This window comes from Rhipicephalus sanguineus, chromosome 3 (assembly GCF_013339695.2).
Source record: "Rhipicephalus sanguineus isolate Rsan-2018 chromosome 3, BIME_Rsan_1.4, whole genome shotgun sequence".
Classification (NCBI taxonomy): domain Eukaryota; kingdom Metazoa; phylum Arthropoda; class Arachnida; order Ixodida; family Ixodidae; genus Rhipicephalus; species Rhipicephalus sanguineus.
This window is the reverse complement of record NC_051178.1, coordinates 127,254,846-127,274,777: the sequence shown is the minus strand read 5'-3', so window position 1 is coordinate 127,274,777 and position 19,932 is coordinate 127,254,846. Positions and strand designations below refer to the sequence as shown.

The 19,932-nt window shown below is 49.4% G+C and overlaps 2 protein-coding genes across 3 annotated transcripts in view; one reads left to right on the top strand and one right to left on the bottom strand.

The window, feature by feature from the left end:
* Positions 1-13,813: 13,813 nt before the first annotated feature.
* Positions 13,814-15,259, bottom strand: LOC119385827 (uncharacterized). The gene is made up of 3 exons (XM_049414124.1): positions 15,197-15,259; positions 14,172-14,393; positions 13,814-13,975 (listed from the first exon to the last, which is right to left on the bottom strand). Exons 1-3 carry the CDS (start codon positions 15,233-15,235, stop codon positions 13,814-13,816), a joined length of 423 nt encoding a protein of 140 aa, XP_049270081.1. The 5' UTR covers positions 15,236-15,259.
* A 3,459-nt stretch (positions 15,260-18,718) lies between these two features.
* The window catches only part of LOC119387120 (aldehyde dehydrogenase family 3 member B1), a 78,719-nt gene continuing 77,505 nt past the window's right edge, over positions 18,719-19,932 (top strand). The window contains exons 1-3 of one of the 2 annotated variants that reach the window (XM_037654428.2): positions 18,719-18,846; positions 19,015-19,064; positions 19,120-19,263. In XM_037654428.2, coding sequence (XP_037510356.1) covers positions 18,843-18,846; positions 19,015-19,064; positions 19,120-19,263 — 198 coding nt within the window. In that variant the 5' untranslated portion in view covers positions 18,719-18,842. Of the gene's footprint in view, positions 18,921-19,014; positions 19,065-19,119; positions 19,264-19,932 lie in introns of both variants that reach the window. The other variant, XM_037654429.2, reaches the window with a different exon arrangement.

Below are 19,932 nucleotides of genomic sequence, written 5' to 3'. Positions count from 1 at the left end.
ATATATTCAAAAGTGGGCAGCACATCCATTATTGCCCTGGCTGGCGTGTCTTGGTAGGACGAATTGCAATATCTACAGTTTTCTTCAGTGGCTTGCGAAGCGTCGCTCGAATAAAGCTTTCATATGGTCGATACAGGGGGCGAACGTCACTCGCCTGTAGCACACCTCTGCTGAACAGGGCGCATATTAATGCGTGCCAACCGTGCACCTATGCCACTTGGCAGTTCACTACGAAGTAGATGGTTCTGAGCGGATCTCGAACATTTTTTTTTCCTTTCTCAAAGGGAAGAGAGACCCGCTAAATTGACACTAGACACTTTCGGCCCAATAAGGGTGAATATCTTATAGCGACGATGTGGCTTAGTTGCCTTCCTATGACAATATTTTGCAGAAAGGAGCATCTTTTACGCGCGAGCAGTTGCGTACGTATTGCGGGAATGAAATGGGTGCTTCATTGCTTATACATGACATGTACTCCTCTTTCGATTGCAAAAAAAAAAAAAAGTTGACGAAAAGCGTCATTTCGATTTGGGGAGGAGGAGGAGGAGGGGGGGGAGGGAGGTGCTTTTTTTTAAATATCTGCCTGTTTCCATGACTTGCAACCGCTTTCTGCGCTAAAATGAACTTATAGACCGCACATTGTGAAACAACGAACTTGGTCTTCATTCGGATGTTATTTGAGCTTGTCCAGCTTACTGTTGCATGTATCTGACGCAGTATTGAATATAATGTCAGCAGAGCGTGTTAGGGTGTTTATTAGACGGCACTCAGCGATAATGCGTAATGGCGACAGGCACGAACTCTCAGCGCGAGCGGCGTCCTTTCAGGGGAAACCAAAGAGGACGAAAAAGAAGGCGCTGGAGAGCGCAAACCATTACTAAGTTCGAAGGCTTCGCTACAAGCGCATCAAATTAGCGTACGCATAATCTTTGCCGTATCGCTAAGCTAGGACGTGTTCTCAGTGCAGCAACTTAGTAAAATGCGGGTTCTGGAATAATGCAGAATGTATATGCAAACTCCATGTTCGTGCTGATTGTAATTATAATCGAGTAAGATACGTCAGTCATGCAACTATAATAAAAAAGCTTTGTAATTTCCGACTCTGTTTCCGGGCCGTACCTCATGGATGTTTTGCACGAATTCCGCCTTCTGCCGACATTTAGAGTTTCTACAAGCATCACTACTAAAGTGAATGCTTTGATAATTACAATGTTCCTCTGTCTTCTGAGGTTTCCTTTAATGGTATTATCAGAATAACAATGTGAATACCAAAAGCAGAGCAAAGCCCTTAGCGTTACGATATGTGACACCTCATTAAAAAACAAAGGACGCATGCAAACAGCATTTAAAAATCACGTTATCGGTATGATCTCCTTTGTAGTTTTTTTATTTACTGGTCCTTCAGTTTCTTTTTACATGGTCACCTGTATCAACACGTACCGGTAGGCACGCATATAACTGACTTGGTTTTGCAATTTCACGTCTACTATGGCCATAGAGAGCGTTTGCAATTGTTTGCCGCATAGTCACTTTTCTGATGGCGAAGCGATCAAACGAGCGTGGTTGCGCTTGTCTGTTCGCTTGACTATTTTGCGCGACGTGTCTTGGAATTCCATAGGGGATAAGACTGGATCAGAAGATTCCTTCCGATCTGCTCTTCGCACGCATGATTGTCGTTTTCTAACCTTCTGTTCCTTTTTCGAAAGCGTCTTCTCCAAACCCGTGTTAAACGTGGGGAGGTATCGACTGAGGCTTAACAGAGTAAACGATTTGGTAAGCCTGAGCAGAGCGCGCCGATTCTTGTCGGAACTATGCAAGCTATCCAATTAGGCGGCTTGGTCACGGAGTCCTCTCTGTCCCCTATACGTTTGGCTGGCTTTCGGTTGATCAGTGCCTCGCAAAACCACATGCTCACCTCCTTAGATTACCTGGATGTCTCCTCTTGCTTGAAACCACGCTTCACTCGGCGCGCGTTTTGAATTGGTCCCATTACGGGACAACATAATTAATTATTGTCGAGGAATGAAAGCCTTATATACTATTACTAACAATGATAATAGTAAGATAAAAGCTTTTGTGCCAGTTCTAAAACATCTGTCCTGCATGCGTTTCCGTCCATTGGTATCACGCTGTCTAACGTATGTCTGATCAGCAGAGAGAGAAAGGGAGACAGCGAGGAGAAAATAGAAAGTTAGTAAAAATAATTTGTACGTAAAATTGGATTTGTCACCCTACATTTGGGAAAAGGAAGGCAAAAAGCTCAGGAAAAAGTTAACCGAACCATTAAAGGTTGGGGATATGCAGGTGGTCAAGCAGAGAGGAGGAGCAGCGGCACAGGTAGTAGGCCGGAGTAATGTGTGGGAAGTTGCGAGTAAATGCGAGGAGGAGGAGGCGTGGGAAAGAGAAGTGAGGGTGAATAGGAGTGATGTGAGGATGAGGAGGATGGAAAGGAGGAGGGGAGAGGGTAAAGCATTGCACAGCCATGTATAGTATAGCACAGCAAGGGGTTGGGAAAAGGAAGTGAGGGTGAGGGGGAATGGAGGTTGAGGAGGATGGAAAGAAGTAGGGGAGAGGGCACCGTATAACATAACCATGTATAGTTAGTATAGCAAGAGGGTGAGAAAGAGATGTGAAATGGAGGAGGAGTGATGTGAGGAGAAGGGGTGAGGGTAAGATCATAGCATAGCTGTGTATAGTATAGTATAGTATAGGAAGGGGTAGGATAGGGAAGTGAAGGTGAGGAGGAGTGATGTGAGGGTTGATAGGGTGGAAAGGAGGAGGAGGGTAGAACATAGCATAGCCATGCATAGCATATTACAAAAAGGGGTAGGAAAGGGAAGTGAGGGTGAGGAGGAGATAATTCAGGAGGGGAGAGGGTAAACATAGCATAGCCATGTACGGTATACTATAGCAAGGCTGGGAAAGGACGTGAGGGTGAAGAAGAGGAAGAGGAGGAGAGAGGATATAGCATAGTATAGTGGAGGCGAGTGAAGGAGGGAGACGAGTTGCAGGTTGGAGACATGCAGGTGGTCAAGCGAAGAGGAGCTAGGTTCCTTCAGTACTAAACCATCCCCATGTTAGGCTATAGATTTGCATCACTTTGCATTTCATCGCTGATGCTTCCCCATCAGCTCCGCTGTATATTGGCCTTCACGACGTTAAGACAGTTAAAGCCAAGCATAAATAGTAGAGTTACGTGAGATCGGATCCAAAAGAGTTAGCTGCTAGCTTTACTTCGTATAAAATTACAATTTGTTGCTATCGCATTCATTGCTTCGCCCTTGCGGCGATACTGTGATTTTTTTTCGGTGTTGCATTGCGTTAAAACCATACGGGCATACCTGGCGGTCGTTTTAGTGCTACGGAGGCTTATGTTGCTACTTTTCGCAAAGTGATTCACTGAGGTACGTCGGGCAGACGTCAAGATGCGTTAACACAAGGCTTAGAGAACACAGGTATAATTGTCAGCAGATAACCTAACCCGGAAATTTAGCTACCCGTTGTAACCAATGCGCATGCGTGCCTCAGTTTGAAAAAACAACAATTATGAAGCGGTTAAAGACGACAGGGAGAGAATAGTTTACGAAGCCGCACTCATGGCATGATCTTTTCATTCCCCCAGATTATGTATCACCGAAGGTGAGTATCAAGTGCTTCGTTGCTATTTCGTTGTTGTTACGTCTGATTTTGATGCGCTGGACATGTGTTACACCTTGGTCCTTCCATCCATCAAGGAGTTCTTCATTCAGTGTTATCAAATCTTCGTCAGATACCACGCCCTTCTCTGTATTCATGGTACGATGTGCGCTCACAGAGACGGGGATGTTACCAAAGGCTACGAGGTGTGAGAGTTTATTGTACTGTTCCTTGTCTTTCAGTTCGAGGAGCAAATCGCCACTTGCCATCTTTGTAGCCTTATAACCGGTTCCAATGGTCTCTTTCAGGCACTTGGCCACAAGAAAGGGTGAGATTGCTCTAGTTTTCGTAGACGATTGGTCACAGTGGAGGACATGGTATTTCGGGAAAGTTTCTCTGTTTTTGGGCCAAAGGAGTGAAGTCGCTTCGGTGCGTACCCTTTTCGGGGCACGATCGGTTACAGAGGGGGTCGACGACCCCATCGTAAAAAGTGGAGTTTTCGGTAACGGCGCCTACCACCCACCACGGAGCCCAACAAGGGGACGTGCTAGAACATGTGGGAAAGCCTGCGCAACGCCAGCAGTACGCGGTTACTATAACCCAATATGGTTTAGCCAAGGTTAGATAGCCACACAAGGTTAACCCTCGCCTCCAGGAAAACTAGAAGTAAAAGGAAGAGAGGAGAGGACAGGAGAGATCGAAAAGTGCGAGAGAAAGGCATAGGTCGGCAAAAAATGTGGAGCTCACTCAGACTCATTCATGGAATATATTTTGCCCTTAGGGCTCACTCGGACTCAGACTCACCAAAAGTTTCCGCAACCGGACTCACTTGGACTCAGACTCACTAAAATTTTCTCAACCGGACTCACTCAGACTCACGGCTCGATCTGAGTCTGATTCTGAATGAGTCGACTCATGAGTCCGTTAGCGTGGAATTAGATTTTTTGATCAGGATGTCAACGCACTTAAACGCGACTATATCGCATAATCGGTACTCTACGATACTCATTTTGATCTCATACCTTCACATACGACTTATCAATAATTGCAAGCTAGTAAGGACATTTTTATTGAAAGATGTGACTCACACGAGATATTTGTATCAAGAACTTTCTTTGAAGAAACTCGCGGTGGGGGGCGGGGGGGGGGGGGTCAAGGCACGCCTCTGATCAATAAATGTTGAGCTGGCGTATGAACGCTAGTGTGCTGAAGTATCTATGAGTGAAGTGAGTATCAGTGTGAGCCGCCATAAGGCTGAAGTTGAGTAGCCATCACCATACGTCGGCAAAAAAATTTGGAGCTCACTCAGACTCACTCATGAAATTTATTTTGCCCTTAGGTCTCACTCGGACTCAGACTCACCAAGATTTTCCTCAACCGGACTCACTCGAACTCAGACTCACTAAAATTTGCCTCAACCGAACTCACTCGGACTCAGACTCACCAAGATTTTCCTCAACCGTACTCACTCGGACTCAGACTCACTAAAATTTGCCTCAACCGAACTCACTCGGACTCAATCTCACCAAAACATTACTCACTCGGGCTCACTCGGACTCAGGCTCATAGCTCGATGTGAGTCTGGGTGAGTCTGTGTGAGTCGACTCATGAGTGAGCTTGCCGACCTATGGAGAAAGGCGAATATGTAGGGAGAGGGAGAGAGAGAGAGAGAGAGATAGGGAAAAGGCGACTGCCGATTTCCCTGGATGGGTCAGCCCAGGGGTGCCGTCTACGTGAAGCTGGGGCCAAAGGGGTGTGTTGCCTCTGTCGAGGGGCCCTAAAGGTCCAGTCACCAGGCGTCGGCTCAACCCGCAGGATCCCCCTTTTCCCGAACACGGCAATGCCACGCACGGCGAGGCGTTGGAGGGGGTCGAAATCCTCCGTTGACTCAAGTCTGCGGTGTCGCTAAAAAAACTCGTTAACTAACATTTCAATTATTGACTTGAGTGCAGTTGTTTGTATTAACAGGTTACAGTGCATGGTAATTTGTGTCATGCCCCTTTTTTAGAAATCTCGAAAGTTGCACTTAATTCGAGATATTAAGCATCGAACTTTAAAGGTGATATCGAAACTGGTCGCGCCCGGCGCGCACGAAACGCGGCCACTCTGTTACGTCAGACCGGAACTATCTGTGACAAGGAAGTGACGAAACTTCAGTAGAGGCGTTTCATGACCGTGTCTTTTCGTGAAAAGCGGCAAGTAATCTCACTTGCGCCGGCGGATCGCCTTACATGTGCGTGTGGTCTTTGGTGCTTATCTGTTTCTTTCGAGCTGTGCGCAACAAAACCACAATATCAACCTTTTTGTTCTAAGTGAAGCATAAAAATCAGAGGCGGCCACTGCGGCGCTTTTTCTTGCAGACAGGCGAAATAGTTTTTCGCTCCTGTTTATAGTCTAAGAAATAAACAGATCACCACCACGCATCGCACCCAAAGAATAAGCCGTCTACTCGTGTATTTCAGAATGCTTGCCAATTTTCACTACCATATTCTGCTTCGGCGCGCCTTGGTTCAAATTCGTCGCTTTCTTGTCACGTGTAGTTCCGGTCTTACCTAACAAAGAGGCCGCGTTTTCTTCGCTCCGTGCGCGATCAGTTTCAACGTCGCCCTTAAAATTCGATAATGAATATCTCGAATTACGCGCAATTTTCGTGATTTCTAAAAAAATGCTTATGCCATAAATTGACACGCACTTCAACTTTCTGATATTGTCACGTGGTCGTGACGACGAAGACAGCAGTCAGCACGTTCGAGATGAAACCGTTTATTTGGCCGAACTTGTGGCCGGGAAACTGTAAGTCAATCTACAGCAACACACTGATAGCGGCGGACAGAGCGTCGACCGTCGATCAACTGACAAGCGGTCAAGCGCGTCGGCTTTTATACAGGCGCTATGGAACTTTCCAGCAATATCGCTGGTGGCGGCGTTATCTCTAGACAAAGCTGGAACATTCGCGTGCGGCACGCAATCTTAACAAAACGATCTACTAAAATCGTGAAGCTTCTCGAACACTGCTTCACGGCCAGCGTCGAGCGTTGATAACCGTCCTTGCTGGTCAAACTCGAACACATCAAAATAAAAGAAGAAGCGGGCGTGGCATTGCCCCCCTCTGAAAAAGCATCGTCCCGATGCTTGCAACAGAACATGCAAAGGAAAAAACAAGTGCATGCACAAATAAATTACAATAACAAAGGAAAAAGTAGAGTTCTCAGGTTCGCTAACGCGCAAAAAACGGCTTAAGGCGCACGACATGGACGACTTCAGGTCGTGCGCGGCGTCACTGGGAGTTCGTAATGCCGTCCGGGACGACCTCGTAGTCAAGAGCGCCGTGACGTCGAAGCACCTTGTATGGGCCGAAGTATCGCCGAAGAAGTTTTATTGCGATAGCAATTATATGGACAGTCTCGGCTGGATTTTGCCGTCGCCGTCGCCGTCATGCACCGTATATGTATATGTATGTATATATATATAAAAGCCCCAAAGAAAAATAATTCAGAAAAATGCTTCCGAAGCGCGGAATCGAACCAGGGACCTCTTGTTCCGCAGCGAGTGGCGCTATCCACTACGCCACGAAACGCAGATCCTCCACGTAGCTAACGGCGAGCGTTATATACATACCCTTTACCGCTGGACGGACTCACAGACGGCAGGCGATAATAAGCTTTCTTCATTACTAGCGAGATGGCGCTAGCAGCGCGACGGGCGCATTTAAAAGTCGTCGTCGAGCTCGCTCGCTTCTTATATTTGCGCAGCGAGAACATTGCCCTTCCGTTGTCTGCTCGCGCGGTTTTCTCGCGGTGAAGGGAAGAGGAATGTTTCACGCTTTCACCGTGATGTCCGCGCTCATGTTACCGAGCGTACGAAAGTCACTCGAGCTGAAGGGACGCCGCTAAACGAACAAACAGAAGATGAGCGCGAACTATCAAGTGTCACAGCTCGACAGTTGAAGCACGCTAGTTTCCTTCGCTGCTTCGGCGCTTTGCAACAGGAACGCTGTTCAAACTGAGAGTATCCATTGGCGAGCCTCACTTCGTATAGCATTAATTTCTTGCTATCGCATTCATTGCTTCGCCCTTGCGGCGAAACTGTGACTTTTTTTTCACTGAGCCCACGTCGGCGTAATCGGCGTCCAGACCCACACACGGTCCCGGGTTGGTACTCCATGTGGCGTCGTCGAAGATTATAGTGACGGCTGTCGACCCTCTGCTGGTTCTTGATTGCGCAGGCGGGCGAGCTGTCGAGCTTCTTCGGCGCGTTGCAAATAGACGGCAACGTCGAGATCGTTCTTCGTCGTGGCGGTTGGTAGCATTGCGTCGAGCGTTGTTGCCGGGCTCCTCGTAGACCAGCTTGTACGGCGTCATTTGCGTCGTTTCTTGCATGGCCGTGTTGTATGCGAAGGTCACATACGGAAGGATGGCATCCCACGTCTGTGTTCGACGTCGACATACATGGCCAGCATGTCGGCGATGGTCTTGTTTAGCCGCTCGGTGAAGGCCATTGGTCTGTGGGTGGTACGCTGTGATCCGGCGGTGGCTTGTTTGGCTGTATCTCAGTATTGCCTGAGGTTAGGTCAGCAAGTAAACGCCGTACCTCTGTCGGTGATGAGGACCTCTGGGGCGCCATGACGCAGGAGGATGTTCTCAACGAAGAACTTTGCTACCTCGGCGGCACTGCCTTTGGGCAAGGCTCGTCTCCGCGTAGCGGGTGAGGTAGTCAGTCGCTACGACGATCCACTTGTTGCCGGAAGTCGACGTCGGGAACGGCCCAGTAGGTCCATCCCGATTTGCTGGAACGGCCGGTGAGGTGTTTCGATTGGCTGCATAAGTCCCGCTGTCCTAGTCGGTGGTGTCTTCGTCGCTGGCAATCTCGGCAAGTCTTGACGTAGTGGGCGACGTCGGCAGCAAGGCGTGGCCAGTAGTACTTTTCCTGTATTCTGGCGAGGGTGGCGTGAAACACCGAGGTGTCCCACCGTCGGGTCGTCGTGTAGGGCCTGGAGGACTTCTGGTCGCAATGATTGATGGCACGACAAGAAGGTATCCGTTCGAAGTGGCGAGAAGTTCTTTTTCAGGAGAACGCCGTTCCGTAAGAAAAACGACGACAGTCCTCGCTTGAATACCTTCGGAACAACGGCGGTCTTGCACTCGAGTACTCCATAAGGCCCCCCATTCCGCGTTCGGCTCGTTGCCTTTCGGCGAAGTCGTCGGCACTTATAGTTCCGAGGAAGCCGTCATCGTCGTCGTCTTGCGGCGGCGCGTCGACGGGGGCACGAGAGAGGCAGTCGGCGTCAGAGTGTTTTCGTCCGGACTTGTACACGACGGTAATGTCGAATTCCTTGAAGCCTCAAACTCCATCGTGCGAGACGACCTGAAGGGTCCTTCAAGTTAGCTAGCCAGCATAAGGCGTGATGGTCCACTGACAACTTGGAAGGGCCTGCCATAGAGGTGGGGGCGAAACTTTGACGTAGCCCAGATGATGGCAAGGCATTCCCTTTCTGTTGTGGAATAGTTGGCTTCTGCCTTGGATAGTGACCGGCTAGCATAACTGATAACCCTTTCAAGCCCGTCAGTCTTTGCACAAGGACGGCACCGAGTCCTACGCTGCTAGCGTCGGTGTGTATTTCAGTGTCGGCGCAATCGTCGAATGCGCAAGTATGGGTGGCGTCTGCAGGCGTCGTTTAAGTTCCTCAAATGCTTGCACTTGCTCCGTTTCCCACCTGAATTCCACGTTAGTCTTCGTGAGAAGCGTCAGTGGTTCGGCGATGCGTGAAAAGTTTTTGACGAAGCGTCTGTAATAGGCGCATAAGCCGAGAACTCGGCGCACGGCCTTCTGTCGGTGGAGGCGCGAAGTCGGCGATGGCTGCTGTTTTCCGCGGGTCTGGGCGCACTCCAGACTTGCTGATCACATGGCCCAGAAACAAGAGCTCGTTGTACGCGAATCGGCACTTTTCTGGCTTCAGGGTCAGTCCAGAGGCCTTTATTGCTTGAAGTACTGCCTCGAGCCGCCGGAGATGCTCGTCGAAGGTCGAGGAAAACACGACGACGTCGTCCAAATACACAAGGCACGTCTGCCACTTCAATCCGGCCAGTACAGTGTCCATGATGCGCTGGAACGTCGCAGGTGCCGAGCAAAGACCGAAAGGCATGACCTTGAACTCAAAGAGGCCGTCGGGTGTTATAAAAGCCGTCTTTTCTCGGTCTCTCTCGTCTACTTCGATCTGCCAATAGCCGGTCTTGAGGTCCATCGATGAAAAGTACGTCGCGTTGTGAAGTCGATCCAGGGTGTCGTCTATCCGTGGGAGGGGGTACACGTCCTTCTTCGTGATTTTGTTCAGGCGCCGATAATCAACGCAGAAGCGCAGTGTCCCGTCCTTCTTCCTCACTAACACCACGGGTGACGCCCACGGACTCTTCGACGGCTGGATGATGTTGTCGCGTAGCATCTCGTCGACTTGTTTCTTTATCGCGTCGCGCTCTCGAGTCGAAACTCTGTAGGGGCTCTGACGGAGTGGTCGAGAATCTTCTTCTGTTATAATGCGGTGCTTAACAAGGTGCGTTTGTCGTACCCGCGATGACGACGAGAAACAGTCCTTGTATTGCAGGAGCAGGGTTTTGAGCTGGTCTTGTTTGACCTTCGCAAGGCTCGGGTTGACGTCAAAATCCGGTTCGGGACCTCTATTCGTCGAAGCAGGTTCGGCAGCATCGAAGAGGGCGAAAGCATCGCTGGCGGCTACACATTCGTCAATGTAGGCAACCGTCGTACCAATGCTGAGGTGCCTATATTCGTGGCTGAAGTTTGTCAGCACTACCTTTGCTTTACCGTCACGCAGTTCGGCTATACCTCTTGCGACGCAAATTTGACGGTTCAGGAGTAGTTGCTGATCGCCCTCGATGACGCCTTCAAGGTTCGCAGGTTTTTCGGTGCCGACGGAAATAATGACGCTGGAGCGGGGCGGAACGGTCACCTGCTCTTCTATCACATTCAATGCATGGTTCCCTGGCGTCGCGTGGGGCGGGAGCGCTTTGTCTGAGGTTAGCGTTATCGACTCAGATCTCAGGTCGATGACGGCGCCGTGGTCACTTAGGAAGTCCATTCCAAGTATCACATCCCTAGAGCAATTTTGTAGGATTACAAAGCTCGCAGGATAAGTCCGGTTATTGATGGTGACTCTCGCCGTGCAGACACCAATCGGCGTTATCAGGTGGCCTCCAGCTGTCCGGATTTCGGGTCCACTCCAAGCGGTCTTTACTTTCTTCAGCTTGGTGGCGAACGGTCCACTGAAGACAGAATAGTCGGCTCCGGTGTCGACGAGAGCTGTGACGCTGTGGCCGTCGATAAGAACGTCGAGGTCGCTAGTTCGTCGTCTCGCGTTGCAGTTAGGTCGTGGCGTGGGGTCACGGCTACGTCGGTTTGTTCCGCTGCTTCCCCGTTGCGTCGTCAGGTCTACTTCGGTCCGCGAGGTTTCATCGGCAGGACTTCGTCTGCTTCGCGTCGTGTTCTGCAGGTCTCCTCGCGTTGTCGTCGTCGGCGGCCGCGGAGGATCTTCGGCATTTCGTCGTGCAGCAACCGCACCTCCATCGGTTGCTGCCCTTAGTTTTCCGGATACGGGCTAGGCGACCGGCCCCGGTTTGGGCCAGTGTACTGCCGGCGGTGCGGTGACATGTAGCGGCCGGGCGACGGCGAGCGGGAAGGTCGTCGTTCTTGCCACTGTGTTCCGGTGAGGAAGTCGTCGATGTCGCGAGGCCGTTCGCCTGGCTGGGGGCGCGGCGCGTTGACGGCGAATCCGCGTAGCCCCATCTGACGGTACTGGCAGCAGCGGTAGGTATGGCCGGCCTCCCCGCAGTGGTAGCAGAGCGGGCGGTTGTCAGGGGCGCGCCAAACGTCGGTCTTCCTTGGGGCATAGCGCGGGGCATAGCGCCGGGCGACAGGAGGACGGTAGGGCGTTGGTGGTGGTGGCGGCGGCGGCGTCTGGCGGCCGAACTGCTGCGGCGGCGCGGCGTCATGACGTGGACGAGGAGCGGGGGCGTTGCGTCGGGCTGCTGCAGCATAGTTCATTGCTTGCAGCTGCGGCTGCGCTGCATCGGGGGTGCCCAGCGACTGCTGGATTTCCTCGCGGACCATGTCGGCGATCGAATCCACTTGAGGCTGCGCTGAAGGCAACAGCTTGCGCAGCTCCTCCCGCACTATCGCTCTGATGGTTTCCCGTAGGTCGTCGGTGCCTAGCGAGTGCGCTTCTGTGTAGCCTGTCGACAGGGTTGAGCGGTTGTATTGCTTCGTCCTAATCTCGAGGGATTTTTCAATTGTTGTAGCCTCCTTTAGGAATTCGATGACAGTTTTCGGTGGGTTCCGCACCAATCCTGCAAAGAGGTCTTGTTTCACTCCCCGCATAAGGAAGCGGACCTTTTTTTCCTCAGGCATCGCAGCATCAGCCAGGCGGAAAAGTCGCGTCATCTCTTCCGTGTAGATGGTGACCGCCTCATTCGGTAGCTGTGCTCTTGTCTCCAGCAAAGCAGCGGCCTTTTCCTTGCGGACGATGCTCGCGAAGGTATTAAGGAACGTCGTCCGAAAGAGGTCCCAGGATTGAAGGCTCGATTCATGGTTTTCGAACCACGTCTTCGCGGCGTCTTCTAAGTAGAAGTAGTCGTGGCGCAGCTTCTCTTCAGTGTCCCAGTGGTTGAAGGCGGCGACTCGCTCGTACGTCTCCAGCCAGCTCTCCGGGTCTTCAAACGACGATCCACGGAAAGTCGGTGGTTCCCTTGGCTGTTGCATCACTACCGTTGTAGGTGGCAGGGGGTCTGTCATCGTCTCGGCGGTCGATGTGACGGTCTTCGGCTGCCTGGTGTTTTCGGGAAGGAGCCCGTACTCTGGTTGTAGTCCCTTCTGCCGGCGGCTGGTTCGAGGATCCGGGTTGTCCTTAGCGTCGTCTTCTTCTCGGCTTGGGCTTGGGTCAGCGCCCCGCGGTGGCGTCCGGATCATGAAGCAGCACCTCCACCAGATGTCACGTGGTCGTGACGACGAAGACAGCAGTCAGCACGTTCGAGATGAAACTGTTTATTTGGCCGAACTTGTGGCCGGGAAACTGTAAGTCAATCTACAGCAACACACTGATAGCGGCGGACAGAGCGTCGACCGTCGATCAACTGACAAGCGGTCAAGCGCGTCGGCTTTTATACAGGCGCTATGGAACTTTCCAGCAATATCGCTGGTGGCGGCGTTATCTCTCGACAAAGCTGGAACATTCGCGTGCGGCACGCAATCTTAACAAAACGATCTACTAAAATCGTGAAGCTTCTCGAACACTGCTTCACGGCCAGCGTCGAGCGTTGATAACCGTCCTTGCTGGTCAAACTCGAACACATCAAAATAAAAGAAGAAGCGGGCGTGGCACTATAAACGTGCACTAATTGCATGCACAAAAACAAAACAGCAAAAAGAAAAGAGATCCTGCACGACGTCCTAACCCAGTAATTCCCAGTCCCAGAAAACGCAAAGAAAACAGGAGCAAAAGTTGTAGGCATGCATTTAAAACGAAAATAAAGAAACAGACACCATAAAAATAGTCATGAAAAGTGTTTACTTGAAATTACAGCTTGTTGCACATATGCAACACTGGGCAGTAATGGAACGGAAGGTATAAGGAGAGGTAGACGATAGCTGTGCTTACATAATTTTTTTTTCTGAATTAAAGAATGAAACAATGATCCGAAATGGATTGTCCGTAGGTGTTGTAAGCCTCGTGAAAGTGGATAAAGCAATTATGGTCTTTATTGAGACACAGATATACCTGGCACTTTGAGCAAGAAACAAAGGTGTAGCCCCCTTTGCATGCCTTGCATCTGGTTCTGCGCTCGTTCCAAAGTGGGCAATGCTGCGTTCCGTCCTTTCACGCGTCTCATGGTACTGCACTGAGGACCTTCTTGACGACTAGGACATTTTCCTTAGATGGTCGTCCAGGTGCACGGTTTGTGTAAAGCACCAATGCGGTCGCAAGCTCCGACAGAAAACTACGCAGAGACATTATACGATTGCCTTGCTGTTGTGCATGGCGTTTATGCAGAAACCATGCATTTACGTCGGCCATTTTGACGGTGTGCCAGAATATGTACATGTACCATCGCTTTGCCCGCACTGGAAAGCGATAGCTGTAGCACATCTTCTCTAGCAGGCCAACACCACCAGTTCACATATTGTACATTGGCACAATAGCAGGACACTCAACTGGAATGTGTGTCTTCTGCTTCTTGTCCCATCTTTTGACAGTTGTTATGGGGTCAACGCCCACACAATTGGAGATGACTGTGACTGGCCTGCTGTCGAACCACTTCACGGCAACCATGTTGTTCTGACCACACGACGCGCAACACAGAAGTCCAATGAGCCACGACATTTCTTTTTCATTTCTTTCTCGTTCATCAACTTGCATGATTGCGACCTGTTCTCTCGAACAGTGCCAATAATGTATGAGATTTTCCTGCATGTCAGCTCGCTCTCCAAACGAGGACTTGAAAAAAAGTTCTACGTTCTTTCGCGTATGTCGCTTTCAAGCCTGTTGTGAGTGCCGTGACCTCATCCTCGGACCCCGTCGAACTACTGTCTTCAGAGTTTCTATCAACAGTTGCCACTTCCAATTCATCATCGTTGCTCTCATCGGATATGTCACTCTGGTTGCAGTCAATATGGTGAAGCAAGTTGTCATTTCCAAGGAAACGCTTTCGTCGTCTCCTGGGCAATCCACAGAACAAAGACGACGACATACCAGCCTGCAGATTCCAATAAAATAAATTAAAAACAATTTTACTGCACTCGAAAACCGCACAGGTTGTCTCTAGCACAATGGTTTAGTGTTACTGCAATAAAGGATAGGTTGGGGTGGGAATTACTAAGTACACGTAGAAAAAACATTAGATTAGAAATGCTTTTCAAAATCTTTCATGGCTTGGTCAAAATAGATAAAGGATCTTACATTTTACCTCCCCATTTCTTGTCTCACAGAAGTGACCACCCTCTAAAAATAAGAGAAAGTTTTTGCAGAACAAACGTATACCTATACTCGTTTTTTCCACACACATCCTCCCAGATCAGCTTCCACAGGAGATTGTTGACTGTCGCACTGAAACTTCGTTCAGAGACATGCTGTTACGCTCATAGTTTTTTTTCTCTTTTTTTCTTTTTTTTTGTTGTTTATGTTGTTGTTGGATCTTGTTTTCATAGTTATCCATTTATGTAAGCATATGTTACCCTGTGTATTTCCCCCTGCAATAATGCCTTCGGGCGCTGCAGGTACTTTAAATAAATAAATAAATAAAAACCAAATAACATCAACACACTGCTAATCAGAAGGATGGAGTCATGTTGCATATATGCAACAGTCGTTCAGTGGGACACTACTTCCCACTGTTGCACATGTGCAACGTGGCATATAAACAAAATATTTCACTTCAATGAAAGCTTGAAAAGCAAAACCCTGCTTGCGAATCAAACAAGGAGCACCTTTGTTTTAATACTGAGCAATATGAGCTCCCTGTCGGAAAGACTGAATTGGTTATTTCAAAAATAAACGTACCTGGTATGCGGAGCTCACGTGCGGCATGGAAGACTCCATGTTGCAAGAAGCTGGATGGATGGATGGATACTATGAGCGTCCCCTTTATAACGGGGCGGTGACATGTCTGCCACCAGGCTCGAAGAAAAAAAAACACCTTCCTTGTTTCATGTTGGCCTAATACCTTATCTCCATTGATTAAATCTACGTTATTATGCCAAAAAAAATATAAATTCACGGTCCATCTCTCTGCCTCTTAAAAAGGTCTAGAAAACGTCTTTTCAAAAACAATGCAATGGGATATTTTAGGTGCCCAGCAATCCTTTTTATACAATGGGATTTTTTCCGACGTTTTCTAGGTGGTGTTGAAAACGGATTCTAGCCAGACATTAGACGACACATACGACGTTTTCTAGACCTTCAACTTCTATTCCGTGACGTCTTCTAGACCTTTTTATTGTCTGGGATAAACGTTTATAAAACGTCAATTATCCGTTTTTTTTTGCGCCAGAAGAAGAAAAGCCTGCCACAGGTGGGCGCCCCTTGCAGACATGGGTAGTTGAAGAGGTGGTCAAACGGAGCAGTTGATAGTGGGTGCCGGCTTTATCCTTTCGATTGCGACTGTGTCTTCACGCCCATTGCGCAGGATTGTGAAATGATCGATGTTCAGAACGTTTGATGACTGGGAAGGGACCGTCATGGCGGGGCTGAAGAGCATGGCGAGGCGCGTAAACACGAACAAAAACATGTGAGGATGTCTGTAGGTTTGAGGGCAGAAAAACGTCGTGCTTATTCGTATGAGCAGAAGTTGGCAATGGCCGCAAGCAGAGGAGGCGGTGGCGCAAGTTTTGCACGAAGATCAGCAGACGCTGGACGGAAGAAGATGGATCCAAAACAGTCTGCCTATAGGTACTGGGTTCACATTATGATACAAATTTTGCGCGGATGGCCCACATGCGATGTGTCACGCGTTTTTGTGCCCTATATGTGGTTGCTATAGTTTCCAAATAAAATATATTGTTGTAAGTCAGCGCTCGCGTATCAAGCCTCACCGTCCTCGTCTTCTGCGATTCACTTATCCTGTGCCATGCTGCACCAACAAGCCCAGACGGTTTTCTTAGTGACCTACAGCGAAGGTTTTTATATATTTATCGCAGTAAAACGGGAGCGCATATGGCTGTTTGTCCTTTCCGTACTTCGTTAAAAGCTGTATCTCTTATCATTGGCTGTTTCTTCTTTAACGTACTGCACCACCAGTTATTGTTCTTATCGATGGCCTATACTTAGACTGAAGGTAAACTCCTGCCGTGAAACCTCCTTGAATCAGACGCAACGCGCTTTCACATTCATCTCTTTCTTTGATGCAATATATTAGCACTTCTTTGGTCACTGTATACGTACTTCACAGATCACCTCCTCATGAAAGTTGCGACTGGGCGCGGGAATATATCCCCCTCGGCTGAGGCGCCATTCGGCTTTCGCCGTTGACGCTTCCTCGTTTCACGGCCGTCGCCGATATACAAGAAGGAAACTTTCGGCCGATGCGACTGAACAGGAAAAGCGCCGACCGGGAAAAAGAGAGAGTGCGCAGTAAGTGCTGTTGCGTCGATGTTCCCTCTCAGAGCAGCCACGTGCGGGCAGCTCTCGTGCGCTGGTGCCATCATTACAGCACACCAGATTCTGTGCTTTTACGAGCTAATACCAAGATACAATTACGAGGCACGCCGTAGGTCGCCGGAATTCGTAAATCAAGAGGGTAGCAAGAAATTTATTTCGAGTGGGGGGAGCCGATCAACGCTTACGTATGTTCGTGCATGTGTTTGCACTTAGGTGTTCTTGTATTTTGCCCCCATAGAAATGCGGCATCCGCGGCTCGGAATCGGATTCACGCGTCCTCGAGCACGAGCGCTTCGACAACCGACGTAATTAATAGAATGTGCGAGCAGTCTGTCGAGCAAACGGGCACGCCATAGGCGTATCTACCGAAGGGGGGGGGGGGGCAAGGGGGGCGGAGCCCCACCACTTTCGAGAGTGGTCATTGTCGGCTGCAGACTGGGAAACTAGCAAGTGAGGCGAAGTTTTACTTCTACATAATAAACACTTATTTATATAATGAAATTTATCCTGCGCTTCTGCTGTGCAGATTGTCTCCCATGTCTCGCGACCACGCACTGTAGGTTCTCTGCGGTGCGGACCGCCTACGCTTTCGCGCTTTGCGCTACATGACTGCACAGAAGGCTACCGCTGAGTAGAAGCTCTCAACGTTAGAGCGCTCTGTCATCATTTTATTCTGCCCTGCCTGCCTTTACATAATGTAATCGACGACGCAAAGGGCAGCAGTAAACGTTTTATAGACCGGTCAAACGGTCTTCCTGTTTCAGGAAATTCATTTTCTTTCATCGGAAAGGAATATCATTCCTGTGATGTCTTGATGTTCGAATTTTTGTCATAACTTCAATGAAACGTGCCTAACACATCTGCAAAACAGTTCGATTATTGAACAATCGTTATCGTCTTGTCTCTTCACGTGCAACCATCGAGACTAGTGCGGTCGCTCATCGTTATAAGCGCTTGTTCATGCCCTTGATGCTGCCTGATGTAGTACTGCATCTGTCTTATCATTGTTTTGTAAATTTTGTACATTCACTTCACCCACGTGTTGATGCCCATAAAAGCGGCTGTGTGCTTGTACTTCAGTTTATTCTGACGAAGGCCGTGCCACAGCCGAAACGTAAATGAGTAAAAATATGCAATTTTCGTAAGTGTGCTCCTTAATTTCTTCGACTATATATATATATATATATATATATATATATATATATATATATATATATATATATATATATCTGGAGCGAAGGAGGCAGGCCCGTAGCCAAGAATTTTTTTCGGGGGGGGGGGGCACTTGCTGAAAACATTGACCATTTGAGAATAACACCTATTTTAATTATTTATTTTTGTTAAAAGCACCTACTTCACCAAAATTACGGGGGGGGGGGGCTAGCCCCCCCCCCCCCTTTCTTCCTCCCTGGCTACGGGCCTGGAGGGACGGCAGCTCCCCCACTCGCGAACAAGTTGGTACGCCGCTGGGGGGTACGCATCCCAGATGTGCTTGTAATGCTTTTTCTCGTGCGCACAAAAGAAATAAACAGAAAAAAGGGAAGCCCGCATTGATCTCACGTATGTACTACATAGAGCAAAATATTACAGCACGAAGGCCGGGACTAAAGACAAAAAAACCACAGGACGAGTGCTGTCTACAAAGTCTCTACAGTGCAACCTGCGGGGAGTCATATGTTGCTACGACGCCAGACATTTTAACTCCCTCCGCTCACGTGCACAGCAAGTTTTCGCCTACGCGAGGTCACTCTGCGGCCTTGATTTCGCGCACAGCGCAGAAAGTTTACAAGCGCCGCACGCCAGTTTCGAAAGCGTGCCACAGCGCGCATCGCCGTTGCGAACGACGCCCGCCAGGTTTCAGCGTGGCGCTGCGGCGCCTTGGCAGCGCTGATTAAAAATACAAATTGACAAGCGTCACCACCTCCTCACTATCGTGTTTCGCGCTGGCCAATGTGTGGTTGTGCGTACGCCGGCTGTCCAAGTATTTGCTGCTCCGTGTGTTTGTCATCCTGCGTTGACCACCGCGAGGTGCTCGTTTTCGCTCAGCGTCATGTGTACGTATGTGTGTGTGTGACCCGACTGTTGTGCTTCTTGTGATTGCTTTCGCTCTAGAAAGAACGCTATCTAGGTTAGCGTCTGCACTTTCTTCGCACGGCCGCCGCTTGAAAACTTCTGAGGCGTGTTTGCTGCACTAAGTATTCCCTTATTTTTTGTCCACAAAGCTGCCGGCCTTGGTGGAGGTGAGGAAAAAATGTCCAGCAGCTACTCGAAGGTAACTTTCTCTATGCTGCCTTGTCTGGCCGCGTTGGGTGACAATTTGTCCGCAGCGCATGGACGAGCTGCGGCGGTCCTTCAAGCTTGGCAAAACCCGGCCCACCAGCTATCGTGTCGAGCAGCTCAAGGCCATGGACCGATTTCTCGCCGACTACCACGACCGTTTTGTGGACGCCCTCAAGGAAGACCTCAACAAGGTCAGTCTAGCTGTTCGAGTGAATTTCGATGCAGCAGGCACGCGAATACACTGCCAACCCGCGTTTCGGTTCACTTGCGAAACGTCATTGGTTACGCAACACGGGACTAGCAGGGGAACAAAAAATGGGCCTCATTTAGCGCTATTAAAAACAGTAATTGTGGGCCGTGCACAGGGGCGATTGACTTCACAGAGTCCGTGTTGAGCACGTGAAAGAAACTCCCAACAAAGAAGCAAAAAATAACTGACGAAATGGATTGGAATTCAACGGGTCGGGCAAGCTGTTCTGTACAGGGATAGTGCAGGGGAATAAACAAAAACAATTGAATGTTTTGACGTGCCGCATATTATGCGCTGTTTTTTCGAACGGCGATACCACGGTCGAGAGGGGAGACGCAAAGGAATGCATAACGTTAAGCGCAATACCGAATCGACGAGGACGGGACAGGGAGTGACACACACACAAGCGCTAACTTTCAACAATGCTTTATTGTGAGCCGGATCACTGCATAAATACATGAAAATTGCGGACATCAGGCATGCGCAAATGTGAAGGATCTAGAAATGACAATTCTTTTCTGGACAATGATAATGAAGGTGCGCTGACACAATCTTGGCCTAACTCGTGTATGGTGGCTGATTCAACTATCAACCGCGTGGTCTCATCTTT